Source organism: Glycine soja, chromosome 19 (assembly GCF_004193775.1).
Source record: "Glycine soja cultivar W05 chromosome 19, ASM419377v2, whole genome shotgun sequence".
NCBI lineage: Eukaryota > Viridiplantae > Streptophyta > Magnoliopsida > Fabales > Fabaceae > Glycine > Glycine soja.
The window spans coordinates 24,558,283-24,572,414 of record NC_041020.1 but is presented as its reverse complement, the minus strand read 5'-3'; the positions used below and the strand labels follow the sequence as shown (position 1 = coordinate 24,572,414).

The 14,132-nt window shown below is 33.8% G+C and overlaps 2 protein-coding genes across 5 annotated transcripts; one reads left to right on the top strand and one right to left on the bottom strand.

The window, feature by feature from the left end:
- Positions 1 to 428: 428 nt before the first annotated feature.
- Positions 429 to 6,273, top strand: LOC114397932. Of its 4 annotated transcripts, none has more exons than XM_028360003.1 (7): positions 429 to 588; positions 807 to 986; positions 2,488 to 2,551; positions 3,322 to 3,406; positions 3,508 to 3,555; positions 4,866 to 4,966; positions 5,835 to 6,273. In XM_028360003.1, the coding sequence occupies exons 2-7, from the start codon at positions 821 to 823 to the stop codon at positions 5,974 to 5,976; spliced, it is 606 nt and encodes a 201-aa protein (XP_028215804.1). In that variant the 5' UTR covers positions 429 to 588; positions 807 to 820; the 3' UTR covers positions 5,977 to 6,273. The 4 variants fall into 4 exon arrangements, with proteins under 4 accessions (XP_028215804.1, XP_028215802.1, XP_028215803.1 ...); XM_028360001.1 differs by having other exon boundaries at positions 2,416 to 2,551; XM_028360002.1 differs by having other exon boundaries at positions 431 to 588; positions 804 to 986.
- Positions 6,274 to 7,036: 763 nt separating this feature from the next.
- LOC114399372 (ATPase family AAA domain-containing protein FIGL1-like) lies at positions 7,037 to 13,922 on the bottom strand. Its single transcript, XM_028361559.1, has 13 exons — positions 13,578 to 13,922; positions 12,031 to 12,169; positions 11,506 to 11,892; positions 10,841 to 11,079; positions 10,216 to 10,343; positions 9,998 to 10,116; positions 9,823 to 9,915; positions 9,505 to 9,606; positions 9,226 to 9,328; positions 8,298 to 8,381; positions 8,123 to 8,218; positions 7,599 to 7,726; positions 7,037 to 7,517 (listed from the first exon to the last, which is right to left on the bottom strand). The coding sequence occupies exons 1-13, from the start codon at positions 13,835 to 13,837 to the stop codon at positions 7,416 to 7,418; spliced, it is 1,980 nt and encodes a 659-aa protein (XP_028217360.1). The 5' UTR covers positions 13,838 to 13,922; the 3' UTR covers positions 7,037 to 7,415.
- Between the last annotated feature and the right edge of the window lie 210 nt (positions 13,923 to 14,132).

Sequence of the window (14,132 nt, the reverse complement as noted above, 5' to 3'; positions counted from 1 at the left end):
TTCATAAGGAAAACAAGAGCTAAGTTATAAGGAGAGAAATAAACATAAGACTATAATATCTTTCCCAAAACATTCCTAATAATATAAATGATATGGTATTGTATTTGATGAATGTTGACAAAATTAATTTTAAATGAAATTAATTTTATAAAATTGATTTTGAAGTGATATAATTTATATTTAGATATTTTTTTATTATAAAATCAAGTTAAAATTAAAACTTAGAACAAACTTTCGATTAAACACAAAAATTACTCAAAATTATTTCAATTCAGAATCAATTATAAACTGTTCTCCAACATCAAATCAAATATATCAAAATTTATCCCAAATCAATTTTTCACTCGATCAATTCTTTGATTTTGAATTGATCAATTCAAGTTATTATGCAAAGCAATTTTCTTAAGAGAAACTTGAACATAAGATGTAAGTGGGCTGTTTGGAATAGTGATGGGCCAATTCGGCACCCAAAACTAAAAGCCTATAGCCGACTAACTCCACTTCCCTGAAAACTTGTGTTGGTGCCCTTCTCGCTGCACTGCTTCTTCGTTCTTCTCTCTGGCGACCAAACTCGAAGAATCCAAACAGGTAAGAAACTTGGCAAAAATCTCATCTTTTTCCCTACCCATTTTCGTTTTCGCTTTCACAGTGGCTACAATCTGCATTTCTACATATAAAAAGACGTTTATTTATAGAGGGTGTGTGGTGTCTACGACCCTATCTTTGATTCTTTGTTGTTCTTGTGATATTATCATTATTATTATTATTATTATTATTATTATTATTATGGTTTGGAAATATAGCAGGTTTGTTGTGGAAGATGAGTGGTGTTGTTAGGGCTGCATTGAGATCCACCACTAGTGTTTGTGCACTTGTGCAGAGAAGCCATGGCCTCCTCCCATTGAGGTGCTTCTCCACTGAGGCAGAACAGCCACCTTTGAATTCAACACCCCCTCCTCCTCCGTTCTTTGAGACTGACCATTCAGGTACTACCTTTTAGTGGCATAATTACTGTTTTAGTCATTGCATTTGGGGGTGTGTGCTTTTTTTAGTCCTTAAAATTTAAAACTGTTTGTTTTTTGTCCATGAATTTTGACAAATTGCTTTTTTTTTTCTGGCATAATAAATTGACACTTTATAACAGTTTTTAGTTGTCATAAATTAATTTTTATTTTTTACCTACTTGAATTTGCATTTTAAAACTGCCATAGAGTGCTAAAAAAATTGACACAAAGTGCTAAAAATCACCATAAAGTGTCAATTTATTATGCTAGAACTAAAAAAAGTAATTTGTCAAAATTCAGGGACTAAAAAAATATTTTAAAATTTCATGGACTAAAGAAAGCACACCCCTCAAATTCAGGGACTAAAACAGGAAAAAAGCCCCTTTCGTTTCTCCCGTTTTCTGTTGGTCTTCAAGTTGCGTTAGCTTTTATGAAATATCAATTGTTGCTACCTACTACTATTAGAGTATTTGGAGGATGAAGTTCCTTGTTTCTTTGAGCGTAGCAGTACATTTAGGATATGTTTGGGAGTATGGTTTTAGAGGAGAAATGGGGTAGGGGATTTTTGTTTTTTTGGCAGAGATTCATAGGTATCCTCTACAAGAGGCAATCCTGCCTGAGTCGGGTAAGACTACTATCGTTCAAGTATTTAACTTAGTTGCATACGCATGCAAGATACAATTTTTAAATTAAGAGTTATATAATGTTCGTAAGAATATATCAAGTGTATGTTAATCTATTGATTTTGGAGGAGAAAAACAGAGGGTATTTTATTTTTGAATTAAGAGAGTTGTATACTGTTTTGTAAAAATAAATGAAAGATTAACCTTCTAATCACCATGTATATATTTCTATAAAGTTTATTGGGATCCTGGGTAAGGCTCATCATGGTAAGCTTTACAAGGGGGAGCGGAGGGGATGGCCGAGGGGCAGAAGAAATAAGAGAATGAGAGAGAGGTTGACCACATCCCTATCTCTCTAATTGTTAATTTCAAATAAGTTGCTGAATATTTATCAAATAAGTGGGATGCCAGGCAAAATCCTCCTCCTTCATTTCATCATCATCATCTTTATTGTTGGTGTTTTGAGTTTTTGCTTAATCCTTTTGTCTATTCATGTATATTGCTAAAAATTAAAGCCAAATTAGTTTACTGGTTTGAGAATTTGAAAATAATAAATGCATGAAATTATAGGAATTTGGCATACAGGATACCATTGATGCAAGTGACATTTGGCCAACTAAAATACATTTGGATTTTTGAAAATAAGGTGTTAATTGACATGTCTAGACCTTTCACTGCTAGCCATGTAATTTTAATAATACCTTTTAACACTTTATAGTTCTTTTATTGGTTTGAGTAATTTCCATCCAATATAATGACTGTTTGCCTTTCTCTTTCTTTTATATTAGGTTTGACATATGGTAATCTGCTTGGTGTTCGTAAATATGCGCTGAAAACTGATATCATCAACTTTCTTGAAGGGTGTAATTTGACTCTGGAGGATGTTAAAATGGATTATGACCGTAGCTTTTCCCCAGTTTCAACGTAATGTATTCTGTCTCTTGTCTTGCTTTTGGGGAATTGTGAAAGTTTTAGTATTTCAGCATAGAAAATAATCAATTGAATTTCTTGCCTATCACAGTGAATTCCATTTTCTTTTTCTTGACTTTCGAAGATGTTTGGGAGAACTAAAGGGAAAGTCAATTTCAATATTTACTTTTTTGTTACATGTCATGGTCTTAGAATTTGGACTTAGGGCTTAAACTCAACACTACAGAACTGACTTTTAAGGTGAGGACTTCCCAATATATATAATCTCTATTTAAGTCATATCTCTAGTTGATGTGAGACTAAATACTACTTTGAGGCTGTAATTGGGGGAGGCTAGGTTCCAACATATGGAATGTTAGATTTTGTTATAATCGGCCTGTGATCGGAGTCCATGTATCTCATTAAAGATAAGTGGAAATAATCCCAATTGCATAGGTAGAATCATAATACAGGAAAAGCGAATAGATAGAGAGTAGCCTTTTGAGGGTCTGCTCGTATTCCTTCTTAATCCTTATCCAATTATTGCCTTCCTCTTTCCTTCCCTCTCCCCCTTTTTATTCTAGCTTATTTCCCCTCTCTTTTTCTTCCTCAATTGCCACATCAGCATTCCATTATATTCTCAGCTCTTCTGCATGACTCTCTCCATGTAATCTAGCATAGCTAACATCCTGTAAGTGGATTATCATTGTATTTGACTAAATGTTTCTCATCTTAGACTGCATACCTGAAGATATCATTTATATGAAAGTCTTGGGTATTATCAGGTTGTTGCAATTCCCTACTCGTGATTCCTTTGACCATGCTGTAAAAGTGATTTTAAAGAAGGGTCGCTTGTACAAATTGGACAGGGTATGCTGCTCTACATGTATATCTGTTGCAAAAAAACTAAGTTTTTTATTTATTTTGAATTGGCTAATGTTTGATATTTTGTTTCTTTTTATTGATATCAGGTTAATCTTCACCAATGGGACCAAGTAAAACCATATGACGGAAAAACTGTCAGTACAGATTCTTTACCTATCTTCGGTTATCTTGTTTTTAGAAGAGTAGTAATTTAGTAATAAATTTGATGGTTTGTCATATGTTTGAAATAACCAAATATTGAAATTCTAAGAAGCCTATTAATCAAAGCCTACGTTTCAAATGTTTTTTCTATCAAATTTATTACAACACATTTAGAAATTTATATCAACATGGAACCAATTGTTTTTACAAAGTTTACATATAGAACTAGAGAAAAAGGGTTATACATTGACAGGGTAAAAAGTTTTACACAGTCATCCCATCACAACCCATCATGTATGATAAGTTTGTTGACTTAAATAATTATCTTAAAGTAATTCAAACAGTGATTTATGATTGAATGACAATGCAAAACTGTTTTGCATCGTCAATGCATAGGCATTAGAACTATTTAGAAAATTTTGATTGAGTAAAATAGGGATCATGATGTAATACAGTTTTCCTCCAGAACTATAAGATTTTGTTATAGCTTGATTTATAAATAGTGATCACACTAATTTGGAGGTAAAAATCTTTAAAAAAATAATCTATTAAGGAAGACCTACTTTTATTACTTTAATTCTTAAGATGTGGAGTATTGTTTTTTTTATTAATTATTTTTCCCTGGATAAATGGAAAAGTTTGAACTTTGAATCATTTTGTTGACATATATAATTAAGGAATGTTTATTGTGCACATTTTACAAGAATTCTGAAATTAAAATACCAAGGATAACAAAAAAGAATCTGAGAAAGTAATTTTGTTGAATGTGTGGAACAGGAAAATCAGAATAATTCATGAATGTCTAAAAATGTTAAACATGTACCATCTAAACCAAAAATTTCTTCCCTTCAGATTTTGGAAGTTGTCAATGTTTTTGTCAGGACCAAGCTATTTAAGGCATTGCATTCTTATGCATTCTCAGGTTATTGTACTTGGCTGCATCATAAAACATGCTTTTAGAAAATTCTTTGCTAATAAAAGTGTCTGGTAATTGCAATCTTACGTATGATATGCCACAACGGTTGCATGGCAACTGGCAAGAGCTTTTCTAAGGTTCTAATTTTGAATTCATAACCTTCCAAGTCTCGGTACATTTGTTTGAACAACATAAAAGTATGAGGTTGCAACATCAAATTGTTTCAGTTTATGCTCGTGACTTATTGAATGCATTATATATAAATCAGCAGATTAATTAGATTTTCACTATGGAAGGACTATGATTGTGGTTTGAATCCCATAAAAGATTTTATTAGTGTTATGCTTCTATTAACCACTGATGCATCTAACTGCGTGATTTTTTCAGATTTTAATTCAAGGAATGCCTCGAGCAGGTACATATGAAGATATAGGACGCATCCTCTCCGGTTTTGAATTTGATTCCTCCTCCATTAGCTTGTTTTTAAGGTTAACATCAAGTATACTTTAAATATATTTTATATTTAATTTTAGGGTTAAATATGGTTTTAGTCCTTGTAAAATAAGACAATTTTTGGTTTTAGTCCCAATAAAATCATTTTCTTTCGGTCTCATCTATGAAAATGTGTCATGTGTGGTCCCTATTTCCATATACAAGTGAAAAAAAAGAAGAATTTTTGTGAAGGACAAGGTTCACACATTTTCATAAACGAGGGACCAAAAAGAGATAATTTTATTGAGAGCCTCAAAGCAAATATTTTTACATTATAATTATAATTATAAGGACTAAGATCTTGCTTAACCCAAGGGGACATTTGTTTGAAAGTATAAAATTTATTCCCAAGAATCTCATCCCCAAGGATATTATGCCTAAGAATTTCAGAAGAAAACATTTTTACATTATAATTATAATTATAAGAACATGTTTGTTTGATATTAATAATTTCAGAAGAAAAAAATTTAAAAAATAAAAAAAGGAATGTGGAAGAATGAAGTGGAGATAGGCAAGTATTGTAGAAAATAACCTCTATTCTCATGAGAATACGAATTACCCATCTTTCACTGCGGGAATAAGAAGTAACACAAATATGAATCATTTATATTCTTGGGAATCAATCATTTCAAGGAATGTTTTTGCAAAATTTGTACCAAACAGGAGAAATGTGATATTTTCATGTACACTTTTCCAATATTTTTTTTTGCTTTTTGGTGAAAGATTTATAATTTATTAAAGCCTTGAAACCTCTAGGAAAAGGCAACACAAGCTACATATGCTCGGAGAATTTTTCTTGATACCTTGATATAAACTTCTTGATTTTATGATTGTCTCAAAATGTTGGATTTTGCTTCTTTTCAGGCCCGGAGGTACGGCAGGTGCGGATCCCATTAAACTGGCCACAGTACGTTTCAATTCAAGGACTCAAGCAATGAATGCATACATTGCAAAAAATGGAACGTTTTGCCAAAACAATCGCATTTGGATACAAGTTATCCAGTAATACACGCGCCCCTTACTGGCGCTAGTGTTATAGTACTGCTTTAATAGAGTGCAGAGTAGTTTAAGTTGCTTTTTTCTTGGTAATTTTGGATTTCATAATGTCTTCGGTTTAAAGGGATGCAAGGAAATGGCTACCTTGAATAAAAACACTTGATAGTTGATTGGTAGTTGATGAAGAGTTTGGTTTTTCTTCGTATTGAAATGTGTTTTTATATTAACGATGAAGTCAAGGTTTTTTAAATGACTTTGAAAACGTGTTGTTGATTATATGATAATTTGAGTTTAGAAATTCCATATATCGATGTATCTAGGTATATGAAAGATGCTACTTTTCAATATATATCCGTGATTTCATGTAGCCCAGTTCTTTGAATAAGTTTGTGTCGTGGATATTATGCAACGAAGTTATGTGAAGAGATTTGAGCACATAAAAGTGTAGAAATTAATGTCCAACAAAAATTGTGAAATAAGACCAATGAAATAAGAAAAGAAAATGCCTTTTTAGTTATTATATTTTTGTTAAAATGTGGTCAAGGTTCTTATACTATTTTGTTCTAGACAACATGCTTTTCATTAGAGATAGTTAGATAATTATGTTTAAATCGAATAGGATTATTATGGTTGTCAAAACTCTTAACACATTGAAGACTCAACTCGAAATTAGGTGTTAAGTTGCAACAATTTCACACCAATAATTCACAAGATTAGTCCACATGCCTTGTGGTGGTCAAGGTTCTTATATGCTTATATTTTCATTTTATTTATGTAAAATATAACTAAAATTTTTCTCAATTCTTATCGTGTAAATTTATTTTTTATTTAAAGAATGAAATAAATTCTTTATGTGCTTATTAAAATTTGTACCGACCTGAAAAGGTGTATTGGCTTCATTCCTAAAATTGAGATGAATTTAGAGTTATTTTATTTAAAGGAAATGGAAACAAACACCCAGCTGTGGAGAGCATCTCTTAGGAGCCAATTCCTTACGGTAACATTATAGAGCGCAATCTAATTATAAATTTGGTCCTTCTAAAGTATTAAGCTACAAACAAGACTATTGGTATTTAGTAAATTTCATTTTCTGATTCAAGCAAAAGAGCAGCAAATGCTCATACAAACAATACAATAAAGTTCTGCAGATGTTTTCGCTAGCTAATCCTGATCATTGAACATGTTCATAATCAACGTCACAAAGAAAATACTGTGCTTGAGACCTAAATTCTTAAAAACATGGTCATCATATTCCCACTTGCTTGCACCAATTGAATTTTATATGTAATGGGTTATGCAAGACGCTATGTGAGTTTATTTAAACATAAAGATTACCATACTGCAGGTATTAAGGTACAGCTCTATCTGACTGATGTAATTGCTAGTTGCTACCATCTCTGTGACTAGTTGTTGATATGCTTAGTCTCCATATAGTGATACCACATGCAACTACAGTGATAGGCTTCCAAATTGCTTGTTCCATTGTTCATAAGTTACAAGTTCATTTGGGGAAACAGAAGGCCTCACCTCTTGGAGGGAATTCTTGAAGTCCTACACAAAGTGAGTAAACCATTTTATAATTAATCAAGCTGAGAAATTTTCAGGTTTAGGCACACGCTGCATTCTGTATACCTGAAGAGTTACAGGTCGCATATCCTCCTTTTTCAACTTTGTAATTTCTATACCTTGACCTAAAGCCTCTCTTAGGGGTCCCATAGAAGCATCCTTCACTAAATTTTTCATGTCTGATCCTGAATAACCTAGAAAAGTTACCAAGTAAAAGCAAAGTAAATCAATCACCGGAAACCAACGAATTCTTTTTAAAACTTAGGGCTGTGTAAAAACAGTTTTTTTTCAAAAAATTGAACTAAACCAAACAACTATAAAAATGGTTTTGTTCGAACCGTTTATATAAAGTAGTTCAGTTTGCTTTTTTCTCAAAATGAATTTTTTTTTTTTGTTCAGTTTGACTTAATTCAGTTCCGTTATCCATTTCACACTCATTTATAGTTTGGTTCGGGTTGTTTTATATGTTCGGTATGGTTTATGAACAGTTCAGTTCTTTTTTTTTTTTTTCACACCCCTATTTAAACTGATAGTCAAACTGCTATGTAGAAGATACTGTAATTAACTTGAAAAAATATGTAAGTTCACACCTTCCGTTAATTTGCATATGATATCCATTTCCTCGCTTGATAGCTTGAATAATCCATCTTTCTCTAGAAGGTTACGTGTAATCCAAGCTCTTGCCTCTTTATGTCCAGTAGAAAAATGTTAATCACCTGGTACTATAAGAGTTTGTTTAAAAAGATGTAGAGTCGAGATCAGCACCTGAGCAAGGTAGGGGAATATAAAGTCTTTTAGTAAGTCTCCTTCGTGCTGCTTCATCAAGCTCTTGGGGACGATTTGTTGCCCCTGTAATGTATTAATTTTTACCCAAATTCTATAAGAAATAAGAGCACTAGTTTATGTGAGAAAGACTTAGTACCATCAAATTGAAACGCTATGAAAGAAAATCTTGTTGGCCTAAAAAACCCAAGTTACTTGGATAACAAATACCACGGTATATCTTCTAACATATGATACATAGACCAAATTTATAACAAGATCAAACTTGATTCCTGTTCATAAAATGAAGTATTGTACATCAGAGTAGACCCAACAGATAACACCCTTAATATATATTTCTAAAAAACATGCAAATGGGTTAGATTATGTATAGGAACAGAAAAATGTGTAGGAGTGGCATTTAATCAATCATCTTCCAAAATACAAAAGCAATTGAGAACACAGATAAGCTAGCTGCGGGCTTTGAGAAAACATTTTCTATTTTCATTTTTTATTTTCACATATAATTACAAAAATGCCACTTGAAATTTGTGAAAACGGGACATGAAAACAGAAACATTTTCTCAAACCACATAGGCCCTAAATTTTCCTTTCTTTTCAATAAATACATAAAAAAAAGGAAGGACTTGAGAAAGTATGACAATGATCACATTATAAGCTTATGTTTTGTGATTCATTGTCCTTGATAGTGGATATAAACTGTCTTCACGCTCAAATGCAACATGCCTTGAGTTTACTAAAAAAACATTTCACCTGCCAAAGATGAAATTACAAATATTGTTGAACTAAGGCCATGCATAAGCTACCTATTTATCACTTATCACGAATGAAACAGGTAGTGAGCTAAAATTTGATTGTATATGCAAAGCCAAATAAAAAAGGAATTTGAAACCAATGAGTCAGTAATAACCTATAAGCAGAATTTGCTCGCTACCACTGTCAAAGCCTTCCATTTCAATGAGGAACTGCGTCTTTAGCCGTCTACTTGATTCATGCTCACCGTCTGATTTACGCTGCAAAAAGTTATTTGCATTAGTAAAAAAAATCATGACGCAGTTGCAGTAAATTTTCACCGAGTAAAATTGCATGTTATGAACTTCCTTGTAGATGATAATGCCTATGGCTCAGAATGTCAGAACCTACTATGGCAATAAACTTATGTGCCTTTATTGTCTATAACATAGCATACCTGAGACAGGAGCGAATCTATTTCATCAACAAAAATTACTGCTGGCTGACGACAGCTGGCAACTCCAAAAAGGGCTCTTACAAGCTTTTCACCTTCACCAATCTACAATTATCATAACAGAGAGGGGAACCATTTCAGAGCATTGAGAAACATTGCAATAGTTTCTGGGATTATAGCTACACGACCTAACTAAAACTACAGAAAATCATCTAATCTATGTTTTGATAAACTTCACATTCACAGGATATTTAACTTCCACAGAAATATATCAGCAAACTTTCAAAATAAACAGCTAAATCATAAGCATATCAAACTTACCCACTTGCTAGTCAATGAACTTGCCGATATGTAAAAGAAGGTTGCCTTCGCCTCCCCTGCTATGGCTTTTCCTATCATTGTTTTACCAGTTCCCTAGCATTCAAAGGATAAGAGAGATTAAAGACCAGACAGAGTCTTTGCAATTTATATCATCATAAGACGAATTTGTACTTACTGGGGGACCAAAGAGAAGCAGACCCCTCCCAGGGGAACGACAGCCCATGAATATATCAGGACGTTGCAGAGGATATACAACCATCTCATTGACACATTTCTTGGCATGCTCCAATCCAGCTACATGGTCATTAAACGACATACTAAGTTTCATAAGTATGCAAACTGCCAATTTAATTTGGTGAACTAAGCAGAAAGATGAACAGCTTTTTACGTTACCTATATCATCCCACCGGACATTGGGATCTCTATCCATAATCTCGTTACTAACATGTTCAATGAGGCGTGGTTCCAAATTCCTCAATTTCTCAGGAAGCTCACCATCAGGACCACATAGGATTTCCAGACTACAAGCATATTAGCAAGTGAAAGCATATATCATCCAACCAATTATCAATCATGATTGAGATCAACGACTTATTGGGAAGAGAGGAGAGTATTTAAAGTGGGGAAAGTCCAAAAGACTAGTCTCATATTATCTACAATTAAAGAGTCTAGAATAAAAGAAAAAAAAAGCATTCTGTTAATATTTGTATGAGGAATAAAGGAAAACATCACAAATTTAATATATACATAAAACCTAAAGACTAGAGTAGCCATTTAAGGTAAGGGTTGATCTCCCCCCCCCCAACATACACACATGCCATTAGATGAGCTGAGCAGATTGTAAGATCGAAAGACTTTTTGAGACAATGTCTACAAAAGAAAAAAAAAATTGAAAGAATATTGTCATTTGGACTTTGGAATGTACTGCACAAAGAATGAATTTGAGAGTTAGTGCAGATAGAGAGCAAGAAGCAAGAACTTGAAAAGTAATATGATGATTGTACTACTAAGTACTAACCATTTCTTTGTAGAGTCATCTAAAGAATCATCACATTTTCCAGCAACGCGTGCGCTCATATTTCCAGCATTGTTCCCATTGGATTTAATGGGGGGAACAAAATTACCACGGACACCACGTCGTGAAACACCATATGATCTTCCACCATACAACCTGTTGGCAGAATTGTTATCACATTGTGGTGAGACAGAGGCACTGGGTGAACCACCTACTCCTCGCTTCTGCTTTGCTTCCATTTCCTGCCCCAATAATTTTTAGGGCATCAACATTGCTACATGCAAAGAAATTACCACAAGAAAGGAATAGGAAAAGAAATATGGCATATTAACTCAGATAGAAGTTATCTGATATATCTTGCTAGAAAGTTTGCTTGATAGCCACTCAATAATAGAGTGTGCTCGTCCTTTTAAGGGTGTTTCCATATAAAGAATGAATGTTTTAAGTCTAGAAAGTACATCATTCTTATTAGGAGAATAACGTGCACATGAAAAAAATCAAGTGCACTAAAAAAGACATTAAGAATACATGCACCAAATTTGACAGAATAAAATGACATGCTTATAATTGTAATCTAAAAAACAGTAAACAAATCAATCCATCCTTATTTGCCATACTCATTGACAAGAAACAGGAGAAAGTAGACAAATAAGGTAAAATAACTATACCAGTTTTGCTCTAGCAGTAACAAACCCGTTGCCACAAGCATCAGGGTTAACATCCTCCTTACTTGAAGGTGACTTCACAAATCCAACTCTGGGACAATTGTTTTCCATGTGTACACGTTTTGCGGAGAATGTGCTTCCAAAAGCTCTTTCTTCTCCTTCAACTTGCAATATAGAAGAGAAACCAGGACCCTTTATATGGCTAGCATGAGATTGAGGCCTATCAAGAATCATGCAGTCCTCAGAGCTATTATTTTTCATGTTCAAAAAACTCTTGGGACCATTGCTAGTTCTCAAGCTGCTTTTCCCATACATGGATGGTAACTTAGTTTGCACCATTTGCTTTGAGGCTTTGCTGCCTGCTTTGTCCTGTTTCCCCAGGTGATCAACCTGAATTAATTTTTAAGAAATCTTATATTTACAAACCATAAACTCAAGAATCTGGAACAACAGAAAAGCAATAAAAAAATTGAATTATACAATAAATAAATTTATTTTAAATACGGTGTGATTGTCAGCATGTCTTACGGGTTGATTCTCATCTTTTTCTTTAGATTGCTTGACAAGAGCTTGGAAGTACTTTGAGTTCTGAATCTTCTCAATGTCAATATCTCCTGTAGTGCCAAAAATGCGTCCTGGAGATTTCTTTGCTTGTTCAAAAGCTTGGCTGAAGAAAAAAGAAGAACCAAAATGTTGAGAAGAATGGAGACAGCAAGTGAAAAACGAGAGAGAACAGATGAGAGAGTAAACTAATATTCAAGGTTTTAAAAACTATCAGCAACCACAATTGCAGCTATAACATCAAGATTTTTGGAGTCTCCCCGCCGGTATGGTGACCGCAATTGTGGCTGCATCAACACATTCGTCTGCAATATAAAAAATTGCAACGAAACTACAACTGCAACCTCGAGTGCGATTTAAAAACCTTGAGAATATTGATTAAACATGTGAAATTTGAGTTCACACATTGCATCACAACTCTCAAAGCAACCAAGAATGGGTTTCCACCACTTATAGCATATTTAGTTTTTTTACTTAAACACAAAAATCAAGTAAAATATACCAGAGACAATTCTTTCGCTCAGACCATCGCTATGCAAACAGAAACCCAAACACACTATTAAGTGTGTCTGATTTTTCATTTGCAAACAATAGAGAAGCATATCTCTTGGTGTTTCTGAGCAAACATTCCTTGGAGATTGTACCAACAGAAAAAACAAACATGCACTAACTTATCCAACAATTCTCGAATCTTGATAAATTCTGATTGAATTCTCTCAATTTGTTTTGCCCTGACCATGGCTTGGGACTTTGCAAACAAAAATCCTAATAATTTCTAACCATGGATTGACTCATCCATTCATCCAACAACTATCCTCAAATCTCAATAATTTCTAACCGCATTCTTTCAATTTTATACAACTTAAGGACTTACGAAAGTCACTCATAATCATTCTCCAAACTCTTATCGCCTTATTTCAATTGTGGCTGCAATTGCCAATTCTGTTGCAATTGCTGCATAACACGAATTGCAGCCATTGCAATGCAAAATAATTTTATCTTTTCACCAATATAACTGTGATTTTTAAGTTCAGAAGATTCTAAAACAAAGATATAGGCTCTATTTGATAAACTTCTCCATATCACACTTAAAGTATAATAAATTAAGAAAGAAAAATAAAGTGAGATTCTCTCTAAACTAAAATCCTCTTATGCACTTAATTTTTACAGAAACTCTCTCCACTAACTTCTCCAAAAGCTGAAGTGCAAAACTTTAGCTTACTAAAGAAACCCAATTTATCTTAATCTGATGCAGTTGCAACATCTATCCGTAACGGCGGTAACACTTGAACAGAAATCACTCCACAATTGTAGTGTGACGCGGTTGTGGATACTGCTACATCCACAATTCAAAACCTTCTCACATGATAAATTTCTTAATGAAACCATTTAATTTCGACCTAATTTTTTCAACATTTTCAGCATTACTCTAAAGTCTAAAAAATAACAACAAAAATCATCAAATTCACAACCAAATCACTCCAAAGTTCAAGAGTGTGATCAAAGCAGCGCACCGATCAGATTGAGGAGCGAGGGATTGGCGAGCGAAGTGGAGTTTGGCGAGAGCGTCGCGACGAATCGGTTGCACGAAGGCTTCGTCGACGTCGGAGTGGGAATTCGCGTCGAGGAATCCGAGGAGGCGAAGCGCGAGGACGTAAGCGGAGGAGAAGTCATTGTTCTCGAGAGCGCGCTCAGCGCCGAAGAGAAGAGATTGCAGCCTCTTCAGCTTCTCCTCCACTTCCATTCTCCAACACTTTTCCTTCGCTTCCTCCATCGTTCTTCTTTTTCTTTCACCTTCGCACAGCGATAACAAGTAAAAACCACCGTGAAGAAAATGAAATGTGGTGGAAGATGTGTTATTTCTTTGGATGCGTTTTTTTTTTTTTTTTTTTTCTATTTGATTTAGGATATCCATCATTTCCCGCCATTTTTTCCGTGTTCTCCCGCGGGAGAGAATAGTAAATTACTACTAAATTCCAAGATTAGCTTTCTTTTATTTTTATTCCTCGAAATTAAACACGAAATCAGAGTTTATAACATTCAAATATCATATTCAATCACCTTTTAGT

Bases quoted from the DNA above. Each gene is read 5' to 3' on its own strand.
- LOC114397932 (XM_028360001.1), top strand. From the start codon at position 821: ATGAGTGGTGTTGTTAGGGCTGCATTGAGATCCACCACTAGTGTTTGT. The intron at 2,552-3,321 runs GTAATGTATTCT...GGGTATTATCAG, and splicing joins AGCTTTTCCCCAGTTTCAAC to GTTGTTGCAATTCCCTACTC. The intron at 3,556-4,865 runs GTCAGTACAGAT...TGATTTTTTCAG, and splicing joins AACCATATGACGGAAAAACT to ATTTTAATTCAAGGAATGCC.
- LOC114399372 (XM_028361559.1), bottom strand. From the start codon at position 13,837: ATGGAGGAAGCGAAGGAAAAGTGTTGGAGAATGGAAGTGGAGGAGAAG. The intron at 9,607-9,822 runs GTAAGTTTGATA...TGATAATTGTAG, and splicing joins GTTCATTGACTAGCAAGTGG to ATTGGTGAAGGTGAAAAGCT. The intron at 8,382-9,225 runs GTTATTACTGAC...AATACATTACAG, and splicing joins CGAGCAAATTCTGCTTATAG to GGGCAACAAATCGTCCCCAA.